Here is a 13,142-nt window from a genome sequence, read left to right on the forward strand (position 1 = left end):
GGGTTTAATATTTTTCCTAGAACTTTTTTTTTTTTTTTTTTTTTTTTTTTTTTTTTTTTGGGGGTTTATAAAAAAAAAAAAAAAAAAAAAAAAAAAAAGCAATTGTGGCTGTTCTGTTTAATTAAGAGCTGGAGGACTCTGTCGACACACACACCTCCCCAAGAAAGCAGGGAAAAGGGCAACGCTGCACAGTTAAAGCTTTTACTCCCTTTTTATATCACTTATCACCAGGTCCAAGGGTCAGACACTCAGCTGAGAAGTTCTGGATTGAACTTTCTCACTGCTAGCCTCGCCCAGCTTGTTCTTCTCATCCTGGATCTGCCCTGGAGTCATTGAAGACACAGAGAAACCAGGGGGTTTAGCAGCCCCGGTGCAATCAATCTGCTTGGGAATAAGAGTATTTCAGAGGCCGGGTGCTTTTATTTCCCATTATTCCTTCTGGTCAGGGCAAAGTGCCTCTATGGAGGCAAAATAGTCTCAGTACAGAGGCAGGACACAGCTCGAGGCTGGTCCCCAGGAGATGGAGATCACAACCTCCACCATGCATCGCCTTAGAGGCACAGCGGGCACGGCACCAGGGAAGGGGACAAGGGAAGATCTTTGCTCTGGGACAGCTCAACACGGAGGCTGGGAGCACTGGTTTGGATGGCATTTGACAGCCATTTCTGGACTTTGCTCGAAGAGGGAAGAAGCCACACTTGAGACCAAGCGCTGGGTGCAACCAGCCAGCCCCTGCCTCTTGATAGCGAGGTTTACACAGAAAAAACCCCCACCAAGGGGGGCTTTTGTAGGGGTGGGTTTGCTTTTGATCCCCATCCCTCTTTCCACCCCTCAGGCCCCACTTTCTCGCTCCGGCTTGCTCCGATAGGAAGCCCAGCCATTCATCCAGCGCTAGGAAAAGGATGCAGGATTGATTTGACAAGCTGGTGGACACACTGAGGACGTCACAGTTACATGTGGGCACATTTTATTCTCTGGATGCACTTGCGCATTGTTTCTGCTCAACAGCCAAAGCTTTTATAGATTCAAAACCATTACCCTTCTCCCCCACCCCCAGCACGCTTCATTTTTTTTTTTTGCTATGTACCCCCTTTCCCACCCCTCAACCACTCGTCCGCTTCCACTTTGAGTATTATCTCTGCTTGGAGTCTGTTTTCTCAGAAGAAGCCAACTGACAATTAATTCAAAATTTTTTTTTTCTCCCAAGAACCATATAAATTACATGCAAAACATTGTACATAGAGATTAATATCAAAATGCAATACAGATCAGGTGCACTTTAAGCTGGACTCTAGGATATGGCAAACACACCAGGGTACATATTGCTTTGAAACCACCATTTTTTTTTTAAATGTCATGCATACCACATAATACTCAGTCTTTTGTTTTGTATTTTTCTGTTTTTATACAAAAATACCAGTGCTTATTATACTTAGTTACTGGAAAAGAAAAACTCAGATCTGTGTGCCCTCTTCAAAAGAAAGTTTTGTTGTGAGAGCACTAGATAAATATATATACACACACAAATGTTGGTTTAATACTGTATATATATATATATTTATTTAAAGGGAGGAAATAAACTAAAGGCAGTTTTAGCCATGGGCTTTGCTGAATGAAAACTGTATTTTTTTTTGTCGAGCAGGAGGATATGGGAGGGAGAGGACAGCCAGAGATCAGCCAGTCTTGGTGGCAGGGGACAGCCTTGGCAGAGAGATGCTGGCGAGGAACAGCCAGGTGCCAAGGAACAGGCTGGTGTTGCCCCACAGCCTCGCTGTTGGGGGCAGGAGGACCAGGAGAGCGGTACCTCCCCATGGTGGAGAGCAGGGTTTGCAGGAGGACGTTTTACGGGTTGTGTGCTCCACGGGTTGAAGAACTTGTAGGAGCTGGAGCCAGCGGTGAGGAGCGATGGCAGGCAGGTACATGCGTCCTTCCCCCGAGAGGTACAAAAAAACCTGCAGGGACTCTTCTTTGAGGTGCTTGGTCCCCACGGTCATGGAGGGCAACAGGAGTTGGCAACGGCATCTTGGAGATGCCCATCCTGGATCTGGGATGGGGCTTTTTCCATTCACCCCAACATCGTGTCACCCCGAGAAGCATTTCTAAAAGGGCTGAGCACTAACAGGACATCTACTCCTCGGCTGGGGAAAGCCAAAGGCTGCCCATGCTAAAAATTGGTTTAGTTTTTTTCCTTCTTGAGATTGTTTCAAAATTTTCCTCAAAGCTTATTGCACAAAACCTTTGAAAAATTAAGTATAACCCCTGTGCAAATCAAAGGAAACCTTATCACATAATGCAAATGCCTAAAAATGCCTGTTCAGCAATGCACACAGGACGTGGTGTAATGTCTTTGGTACCAATCCGCCAATTTATTTAACAGAAAACCACCACCACCACCAGAGACCCTACTGTTATTAAGAACTGGATGCAAAATTATGTTCAGAGTGTTTTAATAACAAAGCATTCCAAGGCAAGTTAACACGGATCACAGGGTATGACTTCGATTCCTGGCTGGCATGGCACTCTCCCCCGTGCGCACTCGTGGCAGTTCAAACAAAGCAAAAATTAATAATAATAATAATAATAATTACATATATCTCCCCCTCTTTCAAGGCATGGCGCAGAGAGTCCCCAGAAGTTCGTGCCGCCGACCATGCCTTTCAGCGTAGAGCACCAATCTCCCCCAACTCTTGTAATGTCCTCAATAACTTAACCCAATAGTCATCTGCTGCCAGTATATCACTGAAACTAAACAGAAAACAAACAAACAAAACAAAAAAAAAATACTTCACAGAAAAGATGTATGCACAATAAACGTTTATGCTTTAAGCAACCAGCCATACCAACATAATTTATATATATATATAAAAAAAAAAACCAAAACAACCCCACATTTGTGTCATCCAACTAACATCTAGTATAAAGATGGCTGCTCAGAGAAAAGGAAGCCGACTGGCATCCAATCACCGATACACGGAATTAATTACCTGTCACCTGGAACTGCTGTCACACAGTCCCGCGCCACCGCGGAGGCAGGACTCACGGTTTATTTATATTTTTTTTTCTTTAAACAAAATACATATGGCTGACGTAAAAATATCAGTTTTTGATCTAAAGAAAACTATATTATTTTTTCTTTTTTTTTTTTTTTTGTTTATTTATATTTTTTTTTCTTTAAACAAAATACATATGGCTGACGTAAAAATATCAGTTTTTGATCTAAAGAAAACTATATTTTTTTTTTTTTTTTTTTTTTTTTGCATAATATTTATATATAATTATTTCTCCCCCTCCTAACATGGAAACTACAACAACAAAAATATATCAACTAAAGGACAACCAGACCCTTGTGGCAACCTGCCAGTCACAGATTTCTGGGAGTGACTTTGAGAGCCTCCAAAGTTGGCTTTTTGTTGGTTTAAGTCTTTTCTTTTTTTTTTTTTTATTTTTTAAAACAGGTCTGAGGTAATAAAAAAATATCAAAAGAAAAAAAAATAATCGGTGTGTTTCCCCCCCCAAAGTATTAATAAATATTTACGTAAGCTTGTAAGAACACCGTATTTTCATCCTTTTTTTTTTTTTGCAAGTATTTAAAATAGAAAAAGTGATCTTTTAAGCAATGTCACCTTTAGCACAGAACCAAACCCCACAACCACCCCTTTTGTCTTTCCTGTCACCACTTGTGTAGAACCCAAGAAAACACCCCCCAAACCCCTCCCGCTCCTGCCCAAGGTATTTTTTTTTTTTCAGCTCATGGGAAGGAGGAACGGGGAGGGCAGCCACGGGCAGGGGGCTTGATATTGACTTTTTAATTTAAGAGATGGGCAGTGGTGGCAATTTCTTCTTGCTGTTGGCAGTGTATGAGCCCAGCCTTCACCCCAGCACCAGGAGACCTGGGAGAAGGACCTTTCCTCAGCTACTCGGGGCAGGAACGGGGCCACCTCGTCCTTCCCTCCTCCCACCCCAAGGAAGGGCCGAGTTGGTGCTGGGCTGGCAACAAAACAAAGACACTTGGTTCGTGTTGGCGTTTAAGGAACACTTATTTCTTGGCAAAGTACTGGGCCCTCGCGTGGCAGGCGGTGCTGCAGGCAGTGCTCGGAGAAGGCACGGGAGATTCTGCTGTGCGTTCTTAAAGGAAAGAAAAGAAGAAACCAGCCAGCCCACCCTCCTCTGGCTAAAACCTCTCTGCGTCCAGGGATGGAGGCTGGGCGAAGACGGTGATGTTGTACAGCCAGTTATCAACCAGGTTCTCTCTGCTTCCAACCACGCCAAAGGGGACAATGAAGAGAAGGCAGCAGAGCTTCCTCCAGCCCTGCCTGGGGTGCACCAGCAAGAGCCCAACGGGGAAGAAACAAAGCCCAAGCAAAGAAAACTCCTGCCTCCTGCTCTGTCCCATGGCTTCACAAGAGGGTCAAGTTCAGAGCCAACTTGCCCAGGACAACTGGGACCTCTGCTCCAAAAAAACCAGGACTCTCAACCAAATGGTTCCAAAAGCCTGAGGTGAGGCAGGATGCAAGGTGAAGAGATGAGCTTCAGAAAAGCAGCAGGTGAGGCAAAGCCTCCAATGCAGCACCTTCTCTGGAAGCCCTGCAGCCAACCAACTAACCTGCCAACTTGGCGAGGAATTAGCTTCACTGGCAAACCAGTTACAGAAGCGCTATGGAAATCAGGAGTCCTCCCATCGGTCATGGAGCCTTCCCTCCCTTCCACTGGCTAAAGAGACAACGTGACTCATCCCTTCCATGAGCCCTAGCTGACCTGCTGTACTGTCCATAACCCCATCCTTGTTCTCCATCCAGCCTGCTAACGCTTTGGGAGCGATGGGCAGAGGTGGTGGGCACGGCTGGAGCATCCTCTGCAGTTAACCAGAGCTCATACTCCAGAGCTGAAGGATTATTTAACCCAACAGTACAGAGAAGCCAGAACGGCCAAAGTCCCTCTGCAGGAGTCATTAAACCTTTGCAAGGCTCTGGCCAAAAGTTTCACAGCTCTTCAAGAGCAGAAGAGATGCATCTCTTAAGACTCCCCAGGAAGGAGCCCCCGTTTCTCACAACCATGGGTTTTATCTTCACCCCAATTCCACTGCCAGTTCACCTCCACCTTGCTTTGTAGAAAAAAAAACATAATCAGAATCTTTTACATCCATGAGGTCACAGCCAAGTCACCTTCGTTCCTTATCTACCAATTACTGCTTTGGAAACAGAGAGAGAACTGTACACACAGAGGAGGAACTCTAAAGGCTAGGTACCACTTTTCAAGGTGGAAGACTGGTGTACATCCCTGTATCTATCGACTAAGTGAGTAAACACCTTCCCCCTGGCTGGGTTGTTTTTTTTTAAAAAATTTAATTTATTTTTAAATTTTCACACTAGAGTGCTAACTCCCCCACTTCCCACTGCGAAGTTACTGGGGGCAAATCCCACAAGCTAAAGAACAAACCCCGACATTAGAAGAAAACCCTAAAAACCACAAGTGGAAGAAAAAAAAAAAAAAATAATAAAAGAAAGTCATAAGTGCACCTCAGCCCTCGGGCCGAGTGCGTGCATGTAAGACTACAACAATTTGAACTTGCTTTGAACATGCATTTTTCTAAGTGAAAACCCCCCTACAGACGCGTGCGTGGAGCCCAACTCTCGGAGAGGAAATAACCTGGCTGCTTCACTTGGGTGAGTACCACTGAAAATTAGGGATGGAGATGCACAAGTATGGCTTTGCCTCTCTCCCAACACCCGGCATTCGTGGTACTCTGGTTCCCAACTGCTAAATAATGGTAAAAAAAAAAAAAAAAAGATAAAAACAAAAACAAAACAAAAAACCCCAAAAAACGAAAAACACCAAAATGATATACGTATGAGCAGTTTGACACGAAGTGACCGCAGTGTGTGATCAGTTACTGGTGCCAATATCACACAGGGCGAGGGGCGAAGGTGGAGGAGGAGGAGGAGGAGGAGGGGGGGTTTTGAAGTTCTAAGGTCAAACCGATGTCTCCAAGCTGTGTAAGGGGCTTTCAGGCTCCGGGACGGTGACCTCAGCTTGATCGCTGTCCACTGCATTGTTATTTCTGTTGAGGGATGTAGATCCACCCAGGCTACCCCCACCTCGCTTTTTGAGTCCATCAGTCTCGGGGTCGTCTTCAGCGCCGTCAAGGAATGGTGTTCGAGGCTCGTCTTCCTCCAGGATGAACTCTGGGTGAGTCATGAAGTTATGGATGGAGCTTCTGGATTCGGGTTTCTCGAGGCCTTCGTACAAGGAGCTACGGAACGCATTCACCACTTTGATCTGCCGGGAGGCGAGGAGCGTGGGGGATAAACAAAAGAGGGGTTAGTAACGGCTACGAGAGGCCAGAGCTCCCAGGAGAAAGTAAAAATAAATAATAAAGACACAATAAAACAAAAAGCACAACAACAACAACAAACAATCACCACCACTGAACAGGCAGCTAAGTCAAAATGAGAGATCTATGGTGAACTAGGAGGGCCAACATGGATCAGACTCAGGCACTAGGTGTGTGATGGGGAATCAACCGACTATGGGGCGACTTCAGAAGCTGCAAGAAAAGACACACACAAAATAAAAACCCTCAAAAAAACCCCCCGAGATCACTTCGAATGAATGGAAGCCAAAATGCATTAGTTGTCATTATGTGTGCGCACGCATAATCCGTGTGTATAAACGAGGACAAAAAAAAAAAGTGGAACTACAACTCAAAAAAAAAAAAAAAAACAAAAAAAAAAAAAAAAAAAAGAGGTGGGTTAGACAAACAGTGGGTTCACTTCAAGGCAGAAAAAAAAACCTCTACTGTGGGAGCAATGTCTGTGTTTGTTCTAGTTCATTTTTAGACCTAAAGAAAGGGATGGGCTTTGAAAAGGTGACACAAACTTTTCAAGCCCATGTGAAGCAGTAGGTCCAAGCGGATGCCATGACCAGTAAAACCAGACCCAGCTAAACATGCAAGAAGGAAGCCAGATCTGTGTGAGTACCCCCACACAGTTGCCACCTGGATCCTTCCCTACACCCGCATGCTGAAGACGACTCAGCAGTTTCCAAAGTGGTTTCTTTTGGATGCTCTGCACAAAAAAACCCTAATCTCAAACTGCTAGAAAGCCTGGCTGCTTTCTAGCTCCTCTGAAACCCACAGGACGCCAGCACCAAAAGCCAGGCTCAACGTGGTACAAGCAGGAGATGTAAAGCCCAGTTTGGACAACCAGGGTATGGCTCTGCCACCTCCACTGCATTGGATGGGAGAGGTCTGGAAACAAGCCTGGATGGTGGCTAGCAATGGAGTCATTGCTTCCTCCAGTTCCTTCAGAAACCCAGCCTTGAGCTCTTCCAGCTCTCGCCCTCCCTTGCAGTGAAGTCCCAGTTGTTCTGTCGGAGGGGTGACAAGTGTCAGATCCAGCGAACAAAGGGGCAGGAGGTGGCAGAACCTCTCCACCCCACTGCAGATGCTGGCACACGTGAAACAACCATGTGCACCTCGGCTGCAGCAGAGAGCTCCAGCTCTCCTGGATGACTCAGGGCTGTAATCGCTCAAAAGATGTCAAAAGGCATAAACTGCGGGAGGGCGATGCAATCCATCTGTGGGCTTTTGAAGCAGAGCCAACAAACCGAGCAGCTGAAGGTCTCCCAGGCTTTGGAGGACCTGGTGAAATCACACACAAAAGGCTTTGCCTTTTCCTGCAAAGCTGAGAGTGACCCACCACACGGTGCCCTCCAAAGCATCCCTCGGGTTGCTCTGTTGTGTCTTACACCAATGCTCTCCCCTTCTGACTCCTTCAGGCCAGACCCAGCACGTGGCCTCTCTCCAGAGGTCCCTCCATCCTGCCACAGCAGGTCACACCAGCACCCTCCTGGCTCGTGGTACCCTCCCAGTACCTGGGAACTGGGCCATCTCCTCCCTTTAGCGAGGAAGCTACTGACAAAAGTTGTCAGCAGGGACCAAGCATCTGGCACAAGCTCTTGTGTGTTTTATGGAAGCACATAAAGCTTTTTCTCTGTTAAACAGAGCTCATCTGGGACCAGGAGATCTGCTCAACTCTTCCTCTTGGAAGGAGATGCCCCCAAAGACCACTTTGTTCAGCAACACTTGGCACAGCAGAGAAATGGGTAATATCTCCTCATAGCAGCACCAGTCGTTCTGCTCTGCCCATGGAAGCAGCACGAGCTCCCTCAACCTGATCCCAGCACCTGAGGAACTCCATCCCCATCCACATCCCCTGCTTGCTCTCGTGATGTCACTGTGGACTGAAGCTGGGGCACAAGAGGGAGGAGAGCCCCAGATCCCACAAAAGGGGTGCCAAAATGGGGGTGCTCCTCCCCAGCATCGCTACGCTACACCCTGGAGAGCCTCCTCGTCACTCAGGGAGCAGAGAGTGAGCAGAGCTGCTGGAGGGAGAACGATTCAGGTACCCCCTTGGAGGCTGATGAGGCAAATAAAGGTACATGTGAGTTCTGCTGCTTCTTTGTGAACGGGCTGCAGGTCTGGTGGGTGAGCAGAGACCCCGTTTCCTGGTGAGATGAGGCAGCTTAAACTGTCCACCTTGGCCTGGTACATGGGCAGACAAGGAGGGAAGTCACCAACCAGCACAGCCAGCGAGAGCCTCCTAGGGATCTTTGGTCTCAGCACAAACAGCACTCGCAAAACCAGACCAGAGAAGTTACTCAAAGAAGAGTTTTGTGCCTGGAACCCTGGAGATTTTTACCTGCGAGATGTTCCAGGGTTCCCCTCTCGTGAGGGATGCCCTTCTGAGGCCGCTCTCCATCTGGCTCAGAAAGATGGGGCTGCACCACACAGGGCAGCAACGTGGCATCCCCCCGGCACAGGCTCAGCACGTCCCGGCTAAAAACAAACACGGCAGCTCTTGCAACCACACAAGGACTGGCACGGACACATGAGCTGGATGACAGACACCCCTGAGGAGATGAGCATGGACCAGGCACCCCCCATGATGCTGGAGCACCAGCTGGCCTGTGAAAATGGAAAGTTTATGTAGCTGGGAAGAGAAATTCAAAGCTGTATCTGCTGCACTAATGACCACAGTAAGATCCTTGGTAAATTCAGTGTTTAACGTGAATGCACCACCAAGGAGGCCACCTTCTACCGAGAGTGATCACCTGTCACATCATCGTCTTGAAAACAGCAACTGCAAGCACTGACAAAAGCACACACCCCTAAAATACAGTGTGCAAAACCAATTAAACCAAGTCTAACCAACCCAAACAAGCTAATGAGAGCCCAAGTGACTCCCAAAGCAACTAGGATTGTCAGTCCAGTACAAGCTCGGAGGAAGGAGCAGCTTCACAGCAGCTCTCCCTGCTCCAACACCTCAAGCAATGGTGAGATCAAACCCTATCGACCACATCACTGCCTTCAGCTCCACCAATAACTTCTGCTCCAGCTTTCCTCAGATATTCTTACTATAACCATCTCTGTTGGTAACTGCTGTGAAATTAATTCAGCTGTTCCCTTGTCAGAGGAAGTTAACAGCAAGGAAATGTGTTTTGAATGAGCCAGGCAGCACAAACATCATCCTCCCCAACCAAGCTGAAAGCCCCTTTCCCTCCCTGCCCACGGTCAGGCTCATGTCTCCTCTCCATCCAAAACCTTCAAGACCTGCAAGCTTGGAATTTATTCTCGTTTCACACCATCACTGCCAGCATCGTAATGTGCTTGGCAAACCCCACTGCTCCCACGGAGGTGGAAATTACATCTTCTGCAGGAAGCCAGCATCAGCTCCACCACTGACCCCTGGTTTGCTTTGCCCAGCTCCCTCAAACTGGGGCAAAACCCCCAGAGGAGACCAGCTCAGCTCTGCAAACCATCTCCTGCAGGTCCTTCCCAAGACCTCCCTCTCCTCCGTGGTCCCGAGAGGGACACAGCAGATGGGGCTGCCAAGGTCCAGCCCTGGAGAACTCATCCCACAGAGTGAAGTGGAAGACAGAGGGACACCATTAATCCGTACGGAGGGAAGTGGAGCTTTGAGAGAGAGAGGGAAGGGAAGCAGCAGAGGGAAACAGAGAAAAGTCTAGGCAGAAAACAGAGGGAAGACTTAGCAACCTGGGTTAGCTCCTGGTAAAGTTGTTTGCTGCCTGGAAGGGCACAAACTATCCAAGTTATCTGTTCCCTCGCTGCAAATCAGGGAGGACATTAATCCACAGACTGCAAAAAAACCTGCGTATTGGTCTTGCCCACCCAAACCCACTGCCCTGAGAACCCTCTAAGCAGGTTTTCTTCCGATTAGAAAGTCCTGGTGGTGCACAGAAGCAGTCGGGAACAGAAGGCAGCTGCGCTGCTTCAGAAACACTGGGGTTAAACAAAATAAACTTCGAGCATCAGTGTTGGCTAAATAGAGAGAAAACAAAATTATCAGAAATTCTCTCTTCTCTCCCACAGTGCATAAACAGTGGAAACTGAAAGCTATGTGAGAAGTCACCAAGGATATGTCTTTAATAAGCGGAGAACACGGAAAATGACTGTGCAATAAAAATAAAAAAAGCCAATTATCCGGGATAATTCATACACTACCTACTCATAGCCTGGCACAGCCCTGCAGAGAGAATTCACGCTCACGTGCTCACAAGCCCGAATATGCAGCTCACAATGAACACGGAGAGGGGCTCTGCACCGGAGAGGGATTTTCCTTTGGTCTGGAAACCCACGGGTAGATCCGGGACCCAGCTTTGCCCCTGACATTCAGCAGGGCCACGTTCTCCACCTCCCTTCATGTGCAGAGCTCCGTGTGTCTCCGTGTCCACGGAGAACCAGCGTGTGCAGGACAAGCCGGGCATCGAGGAGCCGCTGCAGCGGGACAGCGATGCTCCGGCCACCCCAGGGGACCAGCAGAGCCCTGTGCTGTCCCCAAGGCAGCAAAGGGCACCCTTAGGTGCACGCTCGGGCTCGCTCGGCTCTGTCTCGCAGGGCATGCAAGGTCACAGGCGGGACAGAGGAGGCTGCTTGCTTACAAGCCAGCTCTGAACCAGAGGGATGAGCTGCAGGTGAGCGGCTCTGAGGTGTCACCCCACCTGAGCTGCGGTAATGGGCTGCTGGTCACCCACCATCCAGCCTCCCAACCAAGGCAGGAGCAAACAGCCCTTCTCACACGCCTGCGAGAGGAGGAGAGCACCCAGGCAGCCCGTTACCACGGCTCAGCTGGCCCCAGTAGCCCACTAACTGCTGTGGGAAGGTCCCAAGCGGCCAACTCTGCCTTTAAAGAGATTTACAGCTTCGGTAAAAGCAACGTCTCTGCCCATCCCTGCCCTCCTGGGGCATCCCCGGGGCTGGGCAGAGCCGTATCGGAAAGAAACGGCAGCTTTTGGGCGCAGCGTGCCCTTTTCACAGCAATGCTTTTTAGTTGCTCATGAGCACGGGGTTCTTTTGACAAGAACCACCAATTTCTGCACCCTGCAGGAGGGTGGACTCATAGGTCAGTCCTGCAAAGGAGGAGAAGTAGTAAAAATTGGAGGAAGCAACCAGGAATGGGGAGGGGAAAGGACCAGAAAGTATCGTAAACTTGTTAAAGATGCAACAGCATAAAAGCTTTTTTCTTTTTTCTTTTTAAAAACACTCTCCCGCCCCATCCTTCATTTTGGAAATCAGTGTGCGAGTCGAGGGTTAGAGGGAGAGAGAACAGGCTGGGTTAGGTTGGTGCAGGTGCTCTCTGTGGTTATTAGAAGTCATGCATTGTAATAGACTATCACTCACTGCCCGCAGGAGGAGATGCAGCAGCAGCAGCAACAGCAGAAGTGGTGGGAGTGGAATTGACGGAGGAAAGAGCTACATGGGTTGGGCTAGAAACATTTTTTACATCGTGGTGCTGGCTCACGATGGAAGGCTGTCTCCTGAGGGCTCCCTGCAAAGAGGAGGCGCCGGTCTGGAATGTGTAAACTACGTCCATCTGCAAAGAACCAGAGAGTGAGATAGCATCGCCCCGGCCAGAGACAGGGAGAGGGGGGTCAGGGATGGAGGGGGAGCAGGGAGGTCGGGCAGACACACACGGACAGGAAGGAAGGAGGAGGAGGAGGAGGGAGAGGTGGTGGGGAGGAGGGAGGAGAGAAACCCCCCTCCCACCCCCGTAAACCCGCACCGGGTTCAGCTGGTGTTACTGGGAGCAGAGGAGAGGTCGGCTTCAGCCTCTGCCCAGCTCTCGCTGGGGTGAGAGGGGCAGGGTTTAGCCCCACCACCAAGAGAGAGGCTGCGGTGGGAGGGAGCGACAGAGGAAACACCTTGGGTTATCCCGATAATCTGCAGGAGGAGCAGAGAGAGAGAGAGAGAGAGAAAAGAGAGAGAGAGGGTGGGCAGAGGTGTGAGCTGGCAGCTGGTGGTCCAGAAAACTGCACTGGGAAAGGGTTGCTGGTGCCTCAGCCCCATGGGATGTACTTGTGGGGCTGGATCCTGGGACACACCACACTCCTGCAGCTCCCACAGTAGCTGACCCAGCTGGAAGACGTTTCACCTTCTCTCCCAGGCTCAGGGCTCGGAAGCAGAGCTGGGAGAAGTGGGCAGGGATGCAGCAGGAAGCATCCTTGGTGGTGGGCCACAGTGTCTCGGTGGATGAGCATCGAGGCCGGAGGAACCGAGCAGCATCTGGGTGCCACCGTGGCTTCCCAGACACTTTGGAGCTGGCCTGTCCCCAGCCCTGTGCCACCGGGGCTTGCCCGCACGGCTCCTGGGGAAGGGGCACCTCCTCCAGACCCCTGTGCAGCTCTAGGGGGTCCAGGTCCACCACGGCAGCTCTAGTTCACCCTGGAGGTATTTCACACACCACTCCTTCCCCAGTTTGATCTCCCTCCACAGAGGGACCCTCATTTCCCACCAGCACCAGGCTGGCCTGAGGGAAGAGCCCTGTGCCCTCACTTCAGACACACTCACTTGGGACAGAAGCCCCAAGATGCCAGGGTTGGACCTTCTTGGCTGCTCTGCTCAATGCACAGGGCATCACAGCCAGGAAAGGAGTTGCTAAAGATGCTCCAAGGACGTTTCAGTGTCCAGGAGTGTTTTTTCACATTGCAAGAGCTTGTTTCAGCCCACGTCCACCACAGCTGTAGGGAAACACCCTCCAGACTTGGCCGTTCATACCTACTAGGCCTCCAACACAACTGGACCGTTTCCCAAACAGCCCAGTGCTCCCAGCACATCCTTCATGTGA

General features: G+C 49.4%; 1 protein-coding gene across 5 annotated transcripts in view; it reads right to left on the reverse strand.

Moving 5' to 3' along the window:
* Positions 1-3,170: 3,170 nt before the first annotated feature.
* ATP2B4 (ATPase, Ca++ transporting, plasma membrane 4) overlaps positions 3,171-13,142 on the reverse strand; it is a 29,791-nt gene continuing 19,819 nt past the window's right edge. For 2 of the 5 annotated variants that reach the window (XM_014955446.1, XM_014955443.1), the window contains 2 exons: positions 11,699-11,891; positions 3,171-6,276 (listed from right to left, as the gene is read on the reverse strand). In XM_014955446.1, coding sequence (XP_014810932.1) covers positions 6,251-6,276; positions 11,699-11,891 — 219 coding nt within the window. In that variant the 3' untranslated portion in view covers positions 3,171-6,250. Of the gene's footprint in view, positions 6,277-11,690; positions 11,892-13,142 lie in introns of those variants that run through there. The other 3 variants (XM_014955442.1, XM_014955441.1, XM_014955445.1) reach the window with 2 other exon arrangements.

The sequence above is a fragment of the Calidris pugnax genome, unplaced genomic scaffold (genome assembly GCF_001431845.1).
Source record: "Calidris pugnax isolate Ruff unplaced genomic scaffold, ASM143184v1 scaffold215, whole genome shotgun sequence".
In the NCBI taxonomy this organism is placed as follows: Eukaryota; Metazoa; Chordata; class Aves; order Charadriiformes; family Scolopacidae; genus Calidris; species Calidris pugnax.